This window comes from Protomyctophum parallelum (assembly GCF_964188405.1).
Source record: "Protomyctophum parallelum genome assembly, chromosome: 13".
Taxonomy (NCBI): domain Eukaryota; kingdom Metazoa; phylum Chordata; class Actinopteri; order Myctophiformes; family Myctophidae; genus Protomyctophum; species Protomyctophum parallelum.
Genome location: NC_139708.1, coordinates 16,605,562 through 16,620,603, shown reverse-complemented (window position 1 = coordinate 16,620,603; position 15,042 = coordinate 16,605,562). Strand labels below are relative to the sequence as shown.

Sequence of the window (15,042 nt, the reverse complement as noted above, 5' to 3'; positions counted from 1 at the left end):
CACCTTTGCGTGCGTGCGTGCGTGCGTGCGTGCGTGCGTGCGTGCGTGCGTGCGTGCGTGCGTGCGTGCTTGCCTAAGCACCTTCTGTCTATCCCTGTGCTCACAGCTGGCCCTGTCTACATACTGAGCTGGCACATCTTCTCTGCAGCGCTGCATGGCTGTGAACCTCGCTAGGATAAGCCACTTCAAAGAGTCCCATTGTCACACGCTAATGTGGCGAATGGCAGCCGGCACCGCAGAAAGCAGCACACGCAGAGACTCGATAGTCCCTCTGGGCCCCTCCGAGATGAGTGAGAGAGGGAGAGAGAGAGAGAGAGAGAGAGAGAGAGAGATTGGTTTGCTCACAAAACATCGCTGTGCCAACATTAATCATGTAGTCTCTCATAAAATCATTAGAGCTGATCATACCCGCATCTCCACTGTGGCTCAATACAGTCTTAAAGTAAGCAGGGAAGACGTTAGCTTCTGTGGGAGGAGCGAGCGAACGCACAAACAAATACACACACGCGCGTGCACACACACACACACACACACACACACACACACACACACAGACATACAGACACACACACACAAACACACACAAATACACACAAAAACACACGCACACACACACACACACACACACACACACACACACACACACACACACACACACACACACACACACACACACACACACCTTTTGTAGTGCAAACTAGTAAATACATACACGGGAAATGAGAGCAGCAAGCTATAGGTAAATATTGCATGCTTTACACATTTAATATTGTATATATTAATGTATTGTTACAAAAAGATTTATGTAAATTTTGCATCAGCGTTTCTGTTACATCTGTAATGCACGATGTACACATCCCCAGTCAGCAGTGGTGGGTACTAATTCCTGTGCTTTACTTGAATATTTGTATTTTTGGATACATGTGACTTTCACTGCACTACTGTATATTTCAAAGAGAAATATTGTAATTTTGACTCAAATATAGTCTAAACAGCAGATCTACAAGCTCACAACACAGCGTGATGTGGCACGTTGTGAGCTTGTAAATCTGCTAATTTCACTACTATTATTTCAAATCTTTGAATTTTGTCAAAATGTTAATACAGCAACGCATTGATGTTAAAAAGCACTGGGGTGGAGTACTCTGTCCGCACCACTGCCAATCGGTATGAATAATGTTAAGAGCAGTGGGCTGTTAAAGGACTCCTGAGATGGTGAAGCAAGCAATAGAGGTTTAGGGGTGAGCAGCCAAGCGGCTAACAAAGCCGAGAACACAGAGACATGTCATTAGAGCTGGAACCCCGCGTGTACCATCATTTACACACTGTAGCTGCACTCTATTATATGCATTGGGCCCAGGAGTATCGCCGCCGGCCCCTGGGTTCTTGATGGCCGACGTTGACTGTAAAATCAATGGCCTTCGTTGCCGTCACTCTCTGAGCCTGTGACCAATAATAAAATCACACCCGTGTGAACTGAGCTCAACAAGAACTGCTGGCTGGCTGCAGGTATATGTTCACAGAGAAGATTGTGTGCACATCTCAATGCCTATATTCAGGCCAGGTGCTGGATGTCAGGCATCAAGGCAAACATCAAGGAAAAGGAATAACATCCGCAGACCTGTTTGTAGAGCTCCAAGACTTACTTTATTTTAAGGCAACAAATTGGAACGTTTCGACCGCCTAGGTCTTCATCAGGCAAATAGAAGACCTAGACGGTCGTTGCACTTTGTTGCCTTAAAATAAAGGAAGTCTTGGAGCTCTACAGACAGACAGGCAGCCATTGGAGTGGTTAGGCACTGCTCAAAAAGAGAGAGACATGGCAGAGCAAGTGGAACACGCCATAGCTGTCCACCTAAATTATTTCCCTTTTTCTCAGCTCTACTTTATTCCCATTATCTTTCAATCTGTCTGGCTCTGTCTCTGTCTCTGTCTCTGTCTCTCTCTCTCTCTCTCTCATTCACTCAACTGTGTGTATATGTCTGCTATTATGTCTCTCTTGCTCTTGCTCTTTATTATTATCTATAGTATGTTTCTTCTCATCCGGGAGTCTATCTATTCTAAAAGCCTTTTACTCTCTCTCTCTCTCTCTGTCTCTTTCCTCTGAGTCAAGCTGAGAGAGTCAAGTGGAGGACTAGTTGGCCACTTCGCCTCAAAGCAGCCTGCAGGCTGCAGGAGACTGATGAATTCACGCATGCACGCACACACGCACGCACGCACGCACGCACGCACGCACGCACGCACGCACCGTGGAACTTAAGGTGCTGTGTTGCCGTTGAATCCATCAAGACCTCCATCCTTAGCCTGAATGTCCAGGGAAGGGGGGTGGGGGGTGTGTATGTGAGGGGGTGGGGGGTTAAATGGTGAGGTTTTGATGCTGAGCGCCATACGGGGCCATTTCTCATGTTGTCAGGACCCCTGCCGGGCTCTGCATATGCCTACAGCACCCAGCAGCACAGAAGCACATCAAACTGCAGCAGGCAGTCCAATCAAACCCACGCTGACACTTCCTCGAAATGACTTGCGCCGTCATTCACACGGGGCACGGGGGGGGGGGGGGGGGGGGCTGACACGGGGACACAAAAACCATATGGATACCGCACGCGCACTAAAGCATGTGCACGGCACCATGAGCCATTCACAGATGGCCGTATTAAGACAACATATTTGCATGGCCATGGGCTATTTATTTTGCTCTTACATCATGACACCCCTTCGAGTGTGACGTAAGCGTACAATGGACAAAGAGCGAAATGGCCACTGGGCAAAATGGCCACAGAACATACACAGATCAATCAATAAAGAAAAGATCCCCATGAATATCAATGGGGGAGTCGGGGGAGTTAGGGGTTTGGTTGGGGGCAGTCGAGGGTAATGGGGTAATGCTTCAGTGACTGCATTGACTAATGACCTCTGGCCTTGGCCGACCTTTGACCTATGTGGAAGGGCCTGCAGCTTCAGGTAGATAGGTGCGATCGTTAAAGGAGTCCATTCTGGTCTCCACCATGCCCCCATGCACTGCCGAGTGGCCCCTCCCTGTATGCCTGCAAGAACCAATAACCGACTTATAACCAAATAATCACAATGTTGTTTTCTTTCTTATATACAGTATCAACGAATAGACTCGAAAAACATTTCATAGATTGTATTATAATTGACTAAATCGATTAGTCTAAACCAATTAATCTAATTAACCCCTCCACTCTGTATTAGTCTCTAATTCATTGTACAAATGGTGGTGTACAAAAACTAGTGAAAATAGACAATCTATACAAGCTCACAACAACGCATTGCATCACGACACGTTGTGAGCTTGTAGATCGTCTATGTTCACTATTTTAAGAAAAACTAAATTGTAATCGAGGCAAACGTTTGACACAATCATGATATTGATATGAAGTCATAACGCCCAGTCCTATCCTATTCAACACACACCATAGCCAGTCACACAAGAAACCCCAAACCTGATGAGACAACACTCAGATCCTTTTACAAATGTGGAACGACACGGTATTCCTTGGAGAGAAGGAGATAGTAGATGAAAGAGGGGAAGAAGTTTGCTGCTGTCAGGCAGAAACATCATATCTCAAATTTTCAAATATATTTATTTATAATATATTTTAAACGTTTTGACACACAAGTGTGTCAATTCAATTCAATTCAAAGGGCTTTATTGGCATGAGCAAACATACGTTTACATTGCCAAAGCAGAAAGAGCAATACAACAATACAGCAATACAATCAAAACAAAAATGATGTACATTTGAAGGTCAGAATATTCAATAGATCAATTTCTATGTACCAAGATCACTCGATGCAGGTATAGTGGGTGCAGGAATATAGAATGATTAGTCTTTAGTCACACACATTAGTCTTTGTGTCACAAAAACGTAGTGAAAATATTATATGCTGCATGAAAATATGCTATTTTCACAACAACAGCGTGTCCTTGTGGTTTCCACACGACAGCAACGATTTGTAAAATGTTGTGTTTAGAGTCGCCTACCACAAAGACACAATGTTTGCTCCTATACAGTGCTCTGTCTGTCTGTCTGTCTGTCTGTCTGTCTGTCTGTCTGTCTGTCTGTCTGTCTGTCTGTCTGTCTGTCTGTGCGTGCGTATAGAAGTAGAGCTGGAGTGCTGCCACCATTCTGGTCCATGAGGGATGAAAGAGGAGACAGGATGCCCAGAAAATACATCCATCATGACGTCTCATCGTGCCACTCTCTCACTTGGCACACCTGCACACACACATGCACGCGCACGCACACGCACACGCACACACACACACACACACGTGTGCACACTGCACAACAATACACACAAAGTCATCCATTTAAGAGACAGCCAGTCTGTGGTGGTCTGTGCACCACTGCAATGACCAAAAAAGTAAAAAAAAAAAAAAAGAAACACAACTATAGCATAAAAACACACAAACACCCAGAGGGAAGCTACAGTATATGGTTCGCCTACCTCCCATTTGTGCTGACGGTGAGGCACTGAGGCAGTGTGTGTGTGTGTGTGTGTGTGTGTGTGTGTGTGTGTGTGTGTGTGTGTGTGTGTGTGTGTGTGTGTGTGTGTGTGTGTGTGTGTGTGTGTGCGTGTGTGTGTGTGTGTGCGTGTGTCTGTGTGTGTGTGCGTGTGTGTGTGCGTGTGTGTGTGCGTGCGTGCATGCAGTCAGTGGGAAGTGGACCGATGCTCTCCAGTCATTAGCCTACAGATTTACCGCCCCATCCACCTGCATGACCACTTCAAACAGACGAGCAATTACTCCCCTCTCTGCCTGCATGGGAGCCCCTCTAGTCTTAGGTGTGTGTGGGCGGTGCTATAAGTATCTATTCTTAACTTCAGCCCCATTTTTACGTCGTCATATACGACAGTATCTTCCAGAAATAGTGAAAACAGCCGTTTGACGCATTGTGAGCTTGTATATCGGCTATTTTTCCTATTTCTGGTGGTGGTTCTACTCTATTGAGCGCTATGCGGTATATCTCTGCTTATCGCATCAAGTCACGTGTGGGCCATGTGTTATCTCAATGTAGCCATCTGTTTGTTATAAAAATGAAGATTCTCTGGAGACGGAGAGGAGAATCTGCTGTGTAACGCCAAGGTGCATTCCAGTCATACAATATGACAACTGCTTCAGTCAAGAAATTAATTTGACTCCCTCACAACCCTGGCTTGGCCAGTGTGTGGCCTGAGCACTGCCCGTTGAGCCAGCGCTTGGCCATAAACGCTGTAACCTTAACCCTGTGTAATTAGTACTGATCTAGTCTGGGGACCCCGTGTGTGCCGAGATTAACCCTATCTTTTCCCCCCCGCCGTGGCCCCCGCATGATCGTGCGGATAAGAGCCGCGGAGAGGAAGAAGAATGGAGCCCACTCCCAGAGGGACTGCTCTGTAATCAGCCCTCCCACAGCCCACAGCCTGGGAGGGGGGAACGGACAGCAGGGCAGGGTGGCTCTGAGGGATGGGTGGAGGACTGCAGCGGGCAGAGACAAGGTCACAGAGTCCCCCGACCCCCCCACGCACCACCCATCCCACCCACCTCTGTCTTGGCATCGCCCTCAGTGGGAATGCAGACCCTTATACGAGTCCATTAGATTTGTACACTCCCGCACCTTGGATTTTACTGGGCAATTGCCCTCATCTTGGTAAACACCAGAGACGGATGCGCAACGCAGCACCGTCGCACCCATACGTTAGGGTGCGACCCACCACTCCCCAATACCTAAAGCATCTTAAAGCAGCCGTGGGAGCTCCCCTATGGAGACACAAAGAGTCTCTGTTGTGTCTCCATAGGGAACCACTGCAGGTCTCATCAAATTATTGGCTTAGGAATGCAACAACAAAAAATATATCCTTGCGGTGGGTAATCGATAGAAAAAAAGTCATTTTAGGGGTGAACTATGCCTTTAAAACAACACAGTGACTGAGGTGGACTCTTGGCGGCCTTATATGGTGGCCTTATAGTTTTTTAATGCCCACTTGATGGTGGAGCCGCGCTCCTTTTACAAGCTGACTAATAGTACAGGGAGAGGGGGACTGTTGACAACACCATGGAGCAGGACTGAGACGACATTCTGAGCTCAGAGAGCCGATGATGAAGTTCCTGGTGCTCTGCACACATCCATCTCCACTAGTGTTGCTGAGGGGAACGCGCATTAGGAGGAGAAATAAATATCTGGAGAAATGCTAATGTGGCAGCCATTTGCATGAGTCATTGGCCCGTGCACTGAAACCATTTTAAGAGCGTTGGGGATCTTCTCACAGCATCCCCACAATCTTCAGTCAAAGAGAAATGCATCACACCCAGGGGCCTCCTGCGTGCCTGCGTGCCTGCGTGTGTGTGTGTGTGTGTGTGTGTGTGTGTGTGTGTGTGTGTGTGTGTGTGTGTGTGTGTGTGTGTGTGTGCGTGTGTCTCTCGCTGGCTGCTTGTCTTTGTGTCTGTGTATATAGGGCCTATTACATCCAAGTCAGTAAACAAGACTATCGATTTATTGCCATTTGTTCCATATTGGCTTATATCATCTTTATGTACACAATCTCTCTCTTTGTCTCCCTCTCTCTCTACCTTTTCCTTGTGGTGGAAAACAGGGCTCAAAGCCCAATCCATGCAATGAAAAGGTGATGTCATATATTGAAGAGATGGAGTTGGGATTCTGGCAAGGACACTGGGAAATAGCTGTAAATAAGTGTACAGTACACGTATGTACATAGGACTGCTTAATGTAGGACCACTTTAGTACATACTGTATAATGTAGTACTGATTTAGTACAAAGTAATGATTTACATAGGACTGTTTTAGTCCATACTGATTTAGGACATAGGACTGACTTAGTATACAATTTAGTACTGACAACTTAGTACTGAAATGCCAATGTTTTTCTCACACATTCAAGATTTTTCAAAAATGTAAAAAAAAGATATTGATGTACAAGCTCTCAGCGTGGAAGGAAGTGACACGCTGTGAGCTTGTACATATGAATGTACACATTCAACGTGCTGTTAGAAATTAAACATTCACAATGCGCAGGCATTAGTTAGATCGATAATAACAAGCCAGAAGTGGAATTACCTATTTAGGCCTATATATTGGAAGACATTTAGAATATTTTCCCCATCTTCTTTGCAGTAGACCGAATCAGGGAGATTACAGCTGATAACATGGTGTCCAAGCAGCAGACTAATGTCATTTGGTAATTTCCGCAAGAATCAAGGGAATTAATTTAATGAATAGAAAGCAATGAACAGTTAATTCAGAGTGACCATTATATAACAAACTGTATTATTCTATGGTGTGCTCTCAGACATAGAAAATCAATGAAAAGGAAAATGCATATACCGGTAGATTGTCCTTGCTTTTACAGTTAATATTAGTCTACTCTACATAAAATAAGGTATAGGCCTACGTATACTGTGTGAACACACGCACGCACGCACGCACGCACACACACACACACACACACACACACACACACACACACACACACACACACACACACACACACACACACACACACACACACACACACACACACACACACACACACACACACACGCGCGCGCGCGCGCGTGTGTGTGTGTGTGTGTGTGTGTGTGTGTGTGTGTGTGTGTGTGTGTGTGTGTGTGTGTGTGTGTGTGTGTGTGTGTGTGTGTCTTATAGAAAGTCTTTTTAGCCTACTATCACATTCACAGCTATCACTTCACTGGCATACCAGGCATAGCATGACCCAAAAGCCAAAATCATATACAAACATGTCCACCCAAATGTATACGCTCAGAGTCAGGATGTTCTGAATTATTTAAAACATCAAACCATGACATTTTTCATTGAATCAATGACAATGACATTGAATGATAAATTAATATAAGTCTGTATTTAAAACAATCAAAACTACGCCGGTCACGTTACGGACTTAAAGGCCAATATTGAAATAGCCTACAGTATGAACAGGCATGATCTATTAATTCTATTTCACCAAATGCGCAGTTGGTAGATTGTTATTTTGTGCAAAACTAAGGGAATGAACTTCAAGAGGACAAAGACTTGTGAGCCCAGAACTTGACACTTGTCAATTTCGGGATAGGAATTGTTCTTCTAAAAATCATCATTGTTTTATCAGTAGACACGATGTAGCCTTAGTACTTACATCTATTCTATACAGACGATGATGTTGTTGTGTATGGTTATTCTGAACAGTATATTTTAAATCACATCACAGACACACGCTAACATATCGCTGTCTTCGATGCAGAAATGCAAATCATTAATTAGCCCGGCTGAAACATGTTAAACATTTAATCACTCACTCAATCAACTCCACACGCAGCGTGCGTTGTGTGTGTGTGCGCGCGGCTGTGATTTGAGTGTGTGAATACGGAGACCGGACAACGCGCTGCCTGCGCCGGTGGAGCGGCCACATCATCATCGTCATCATCACCACCACCACCACCGGTACTCCGCTGTGCACAAAGGTGTTCAACACTTACCGATCAGCATCGCCGGTCCAGGACCGAACAAGCTTCGCTCCAGCTCGGCGTTTCACAGCGCGTAAATGTTTACGCGATATCCCCAGAGGAAACACAGGACATGCAAGAAAGACGCCCTGGTAGGCTACTGCCAACTGCACTCTGGAGTCAAATAAACCCAAATCTTAAAAAAAAAGAAAAAAAAGAAAAAAGAAAATAAATCCCGATCCTCTCCTGTCTCTGTAACTCTTTTCTTTGAAATCCTTCCGATGCTGGTGACAAATCCCGATGGATCTCTCAGTTCCTACTTCCTATAACTCACGAAAAAACGATTCACAATATCCTCAATTAAAATCCTATTCCTCTCCTGCTCCGCGTGGCCCGGAGGTGGCTGGAATGGGTTGGAGAGGAGGGGGTGTAATTGCCTCTCTCTCGCGCGCACTCTCTCTCCTCTCCCCCCTCAGCCCTCTCTCTCTCTCTCTCTCTCTCTCTCTCTCTCTCCCCTAAGCTCAGTTGGTCGACGTTTAACCTGAATGGACAGCACAGATGGCAAAATTAGCCTGTATTTTTCACAGTCTTCATCTCCCCTGCAATTCTTTAGGCAACCTCCCCCTGCTGGGTGCCTTGGCACACATGTCAAGGGGTTCCACAGGTCAGGAGATACTCAGGACCATAATGGACATGTGTCAGTCACTGTCAGTTTCATGCAGTCAGTGTGCTGTCAGTGCTGCATAAGAAGCCAATACTGGATGGCGACGTGGGTGGAGAGACTGAGAGAGAAGGCAACAAAGTGCAGCAGAAAAACCTAAGAAGACCTTTGGTTTAGAAGAGGCGAAATATTGTGTGAATCATCATGGCACAAAAATAATGTATTTTCTGAAAGGGAGAGATGAGGATGGTTCTTCACACAGCTTGCTCTGTAAAGTGGGGGGTGAATGCAGTGTAGGTACATGTGTCGTCAAGACAGCTGTCATTGTAGTGTGAGCGCGTGTGTGTGTGCGCGTGTGCGTGCGTGTGAGTGATGGTTTTTCGCAGTCCTCTGTGCCGCCTGTGTTATAATATTTCCACTGCTTTGAATGGTTTTTGTGAGGCTGACACATTCTGGGCTGAGATGTCCTGAATGCACACAACAGGCTGCTCACAAAATGTGTTTTCACAAACAAAACTAAAAAGATACATGTGAAGACAGAAATTGGGGGCAGAAAGAGGGGTTGGCTTGAGGCTAAGCTGTCCTGGAGGGAGGCCAAATGCACATACGTATCCCAGGGTGCCATCAGCAACTTAATTATACCATTACATCCGACATTTATTAGAAGAGGCAGCCAAATTGTTGCTTGTCTGTACTGTGTATGTACATATATTCATTCAGTGTGGATAGACCTGGTGCATATATCCACCTGTATAACCATTGATAAACTGTACTGTAGCCTACATATAGTCATTGAATTTCATAAATATATGAATGGTCCATGTATGAATGAATGGACCATTCAATGGACTGCTGAATGGACCATTGTACGCACTTTGAGTGAGCACTCTGTGCATATGAAAGCGCGATAAAAAAGCAATCCATTATTATTATTATAAATAGATTTGGGGATATAAAGAGCTACAGATCCAGTGCAGATATCTATGGCCAGAAGATCAGTATGTTATTTATTTTATTTTATCTGGACAAAGATATGTATTTATGTAAAGCACAATGAATTGCCTTTTCAAATGTGGAATACAAATAAACCCGCCATGTCTTATCTTATCTAAGCATGTGAAGTGAGGGGCGCAGCGAGGGCAGTATAGGCCCTCTTCCATTGCCTGTTACTGCCCTAAACAAACGTTAAAGTTCATAGACTTGGCCAGCTGGTGACCAGTTATTTCTAACTACTGTAGGCTCTAAACAAACATTAAAAGTCCATATAGACTCGGCTGCCAGCCTGCCACATGTATTGATGTGGTATATATACTATAGGAGAGGTAACAGGCAATACTTTGAATGTTGTAGACTTCTTGTAAATTAAGTAATGCTGATGTTTAACGAAAATGTAACTCTTGAGAGAGTAAAATGAAACCAAATGGAAACGTACAGGTCCATCTGCTTTCATGTTATGCTCTCAAGAGTTAAAGATACCATTTGGTTACTCTCCATCACTTAGCTGGCGACCACCTGGAAGTTTGGAACCCCCCCAAGGGCCACTGGTGGTCCCCGGACCACTGGTTGAAATTGATTGATTGATTGAAATATTTATTAACAGTTTGTAGAATTTACAGTACATTTTAAGCACAAACTCAATACAAAGACTGTTAACTGTGAGTGGACGACCCAATTAAGCATTACACTTGTTTACAACAGGGTCCACATTGTTCAATTCATCAAAACATTTAGAGACATACAAATAGACACTTCTATGTAGCTAAAGAACAGAACAGGAATTCATCATATAGGAAGCAAAAAGGGAAAAGATACATATACAGTGAGGGGAAATGGGGTGGGGGGGGGGGGATTCAGATTTTACAGAGGCCAGTTTCGAATTGCAGCCATCCGTAGGTGCCCTTTGAGAGCGGTTTTGAAGGAGTCAAGGGATTCACATGTCTTAATGACTGTTGGTAGGGCGTTCCACATTTTGGTGGCATAGGAGCGAAAATAATTTAGTCCCTTGTTTGTGCCGAATCTGGGTTGTACATGGTTTGTTGCACTCCCTCTGGTGTTGTGGGTGTGGACTTCGTTTACATTAAGGAAGTATTTAGACAGGTACATGGGTATCTTGGTGGTGTATCGAATCTTGTGGACCAGACCCATTGCAAGATGCTGTACTCTGTCGTCGACCCTAAGCCATCCCAGCCTGTCAAAGTGGGCAGGGGTGAGGTGGGTTCGGGGGGTGAGGCCAAGTAGGAGCCTGACCAGTTTGTTTTGGGAGGTCTGGAGCCTTGTTTTAAGGGCCTTTGAGGTGCTTAAAACAAGGCTCCAGACCTCCCAAAAAAACTGGTCAGGCTCCTACTTGGCCTCACCCCCCGAACCCACCTCACCAAAAACCACTGGCATACAGCATAGACCAGGGATTCCAAAAGTTTTTCACTCGAGACCCAACAGAAAGAGTGTGACTGTCACCCCGGGGTGATTATTTCATACATTTTGACATGCATCACTTAAGCGCTATTTATAAACTAGTAGATCTATAAGCTCACAACACACTTACTAGATCTGCTATTTTCACAATTGTTATTCTTCTTTGAAAATATTTGAAATACGTGAATACATTTTATTATATTATTATTTCTATTACCAATTTTGGGCAGGAACACCCTTTGGTGTTTTAAACATTATGTTATAATTTAGCTATTGAAAAATAGCAGATCTACAAGCTCATAGCGCGCCACCGAGTGGCGCGCTACGAGCTTGTAGGTCTGCTATTTTTGAAAAATCGTAAAAATGTGGCGCAAATCTTTGAATATATATTCTTTCAAAGTGAATGTTTTTAACTCAGGTCTAAATGGGTTAGATCTTTTGAAATAATAATGAAAAATGTAGGAGGCAAACAACAACAAAAAGGGGATGTTTACTCATGATCCATAGAAATGCATGGGGGTCCACAACCCAAAAATGGCTCCAGACTTGGAAGCAGTGGTATAGACAGCCGCAGCAGCAGTACTGAACGCCCTCCCCCATGGCAGAGGAGGGAAAGCAGGGCAGCTGGACCATCCTCCTGCCTCATGCCAGCCATTGGCCCGCTGGCACAGTGGAGCCAAGGCTAATTAGAGACAGAGGAATGACTCCCAGCTCGCACTCAGCCAAGGCTATTTGTTCTGGCCTATTTGCTCTATATGTTAAAACACAGTTATGCCACAGCAGTTGGAAGTTGGAACGCACACTTCATGTCCGACGGTTACAAAAATTCCACATCCGTGACTCTCATAGAGTTTAATTTGATGCCCTTGTCTCTGAACTATTCAGAGACATTGTACTTGCCCAATTTCAGAACTTGGAAAAGATGAAATCCAGCCTCCGTAGAGACAAAGATCCAATACCCATACAACCCAAACCAAACACTGAAACAAGGTCTTTGCAGTCCATGCCCAGTTGCCATAGTATGACTCATAAAGCCTGTCTGATCATTCGGGGAGTACAAATAGATTCCAACATGATTGTTCCTTTCTTTTCTCCTTTCTCCTTTCCATATTAACAATGGAGTTGCTTCACTCCATTGTAAATATTAATTATATTTGCCAGGTTGCCAAGCACTAAGTACCTATGGTGATGAGTGAGGCACCACAGAGAGAGAAGGTCAAACTGTCCAGCTAAGTGAAATGGACTTTAGCATGAACTGACCGACATCTTGTTCAATTCAGTTCAGCAAATGTCACAGGTATTATGGAGATAAGAGGTGTATGGTACTGTACAGACAGGAGACACTATGACATTATTTTGACTTTATTATCATCATCATCTCTTTAATGTAGGCATACACATATCTACTAGACAACTTCTGCACTCCAGCACAGATTATACAAAGCCCCCCCCCCCCCTCTCTCTCTCTCTCTCTAGTCGGCTGTGATGTAAAGTTCATCTCGTTGTCCCTCACTGCACTTGTCCACCCTGTGATCAATACTCTTCAAGGCGTGACAGTTTCGTAATGTCCTCTCACTTTCTGATATGTGGTTGGTGCACAATGACACAGCTGTTCTTGATGTGTGTGTGTGTGTGTGTGTGTGTGTGTGTGTGTGTGTGTGTGTGTGTGTGTGTGTGTGTGTGTGTGTGTGTGTGTGTGTGTGTGTGTGTGTGTGAGTGTGCGCGTGTGCATGCGCGTGCGTGCGTGTTAGTGTGCATTTATACTAAACAAGACACATGATGCTGCTTCTCCTCTCGGCTGATGGATATTGATGTGCCACTATTTCACATTTTCTGCCTTCATCCCAGGGGACTTTTAGTCACTACTGCGTACAGCGGTTTCATCATAAACTCTCCACTATTATCCACTAGATTTATTCCATCATTGGCAGCCAAGTTGGACACAGCGTGTCAGATGGCGGATTCACTTTCTAGGTCACACAGTGAATCAGATCAGGATGTACTGTATATGTATACACCTCACAACGATACACCTGGGCGACTGTGGCTCAAGAGGTAGAGCAGGTCGTCCAATGATCCATGGGTCGGCGGTTCGAATCCCGGCTCCTCCTGTCTACATGTCGAAGTGTCCTTGGGCAGGACACTGAACCCCAAATTGCTCCCGATGTGCTGGTTGGTACCTTGCATGGCTTCCGCCGCAATCGGTGTATGAATGTGTGTGTGAATGGGTGAATGTACAATGCACAATCTATGTAAAGCGCTTTGGATAAAGGCGCTATATAAATGCACCATTTACTATATAAATGCACCATTTACCACAACGTAGCACACTACACAATATAATACTCAGTCAAGTTTCATCAGCTTCAAGATTTAACCATTTAAACCCTATACTTTACTGACCACTGTCCCCCAGGGCTCTGTACTAGGCCCCCGCATTCTTTCCTCTACGTCAAATCTCTTGAAGACAGCTGATCTACAAGCTCACAAGTCACAATATATATGTTGCATTGAATTAATGCATTCACACGGGCAGATGCAAAAGATAGAAAGATGCAAAGCTAAACAGCATATTTGTAGCTTTGCACCTTTGTAGCTGAAGTTGAAACAAGCTGATCTTTTTGTAGCTTTGTAGCTCTGTATCTTTTGCAGCAGCCACAAATGTTGGATGTATTTTTGTATCTTCATGTCGCTGACGTCCATTGAATGAATGGTAGACTGCATCTTTGCATCTGCCTATGTGAACGCAGCATTATTGCTCGTGGAAGAGCTTCTTATTTCCCTCAGTCAAATAGCTGATCTACAACCTTTTGTGCTATTTTTGTGAGCTATTTTTACTGAACGTTCAGCCCAGAATAGGGACGCTAGGGTCCACACCAGACGTCTTAATTGCTGAAATGCAGTCACGTTCCCAAACATTCCTCTGTTTCTGATTCCCAGCCAGCCGCCAATGCCAAGTTGTGAGCGACAGACTCAGGATTTAGGAGTGTACCAAGAACACTCTTCTCTACACAGGGTCCAATCATTCTTTACACTCTCTGTGTTGAAAGTAGCAACGCTGAGGATTTGACTGTGCAGTGCTGTGGGTGTTCCATGCCACCAGTCTCCTCTATTAGGACGACTCGCTCTGTCGTTCTGTTGCTCAAGAGGACCTCTCTCTCTCTCTCTCTCTCTCTCTCTCTCTCTCTCTCTCTCTCTCTCTCTCTCTCTGCCTAACAAACAAACAAACTAATTAATTTAAGAGCACAGCAGAACGGAGGAACACTCTCAGAGCAGAACGGACTGCTCGGCTAGTCCACTGACAGATGGACAGGAGACTAACGAACTGATTGACTGACTGGTAGAAAGATGGGCGGACAGGAGTCTGTCAAGGGGGCGAGAGGGCAGTTGACAGAGAGGCAATGGAGGGCAGGGGTTGTTGTTATGACAGTATAGGTAATTTAGAGACGGGACGGAAAATAAAGACAAGCGCAAGAAAGACATAAGTCATCTCTCTTACGATGAACCT

The 15,042-nt window shown here is 44.9% G+C and overlaps 1 protein-coding gene across 2 annotated transcripts in view; it reads right to left on the bottom strand.

The window, feature by feature from the left end:
- znf385c (zinc finger protein 385C) overlaps positions 1–15,042 on the bottom strand; it is a 185,720-nt gene that overhangs the window by 54,297 nt on the left and 116,381 nt on the right. The window contains exon 1 of one of the 2 annotated variants that reach the window (XM_083780358.1): positions 8,495–8,724. The exons of the other annotated variant lie outside the window; for it this stretch is intronic. Coding sequence (XP_083636484.1) covers positions 8,495–8,504 — 10 coding nt within the window. The 5' untranslated portion in view covers positions 8,505–8,724. Of the gene's footprint in view, positions 1–8,494; positions 8,725–15,042 lie in introns of those variants that run through there. 2 annotated transcript variants of the gene reach the window in all.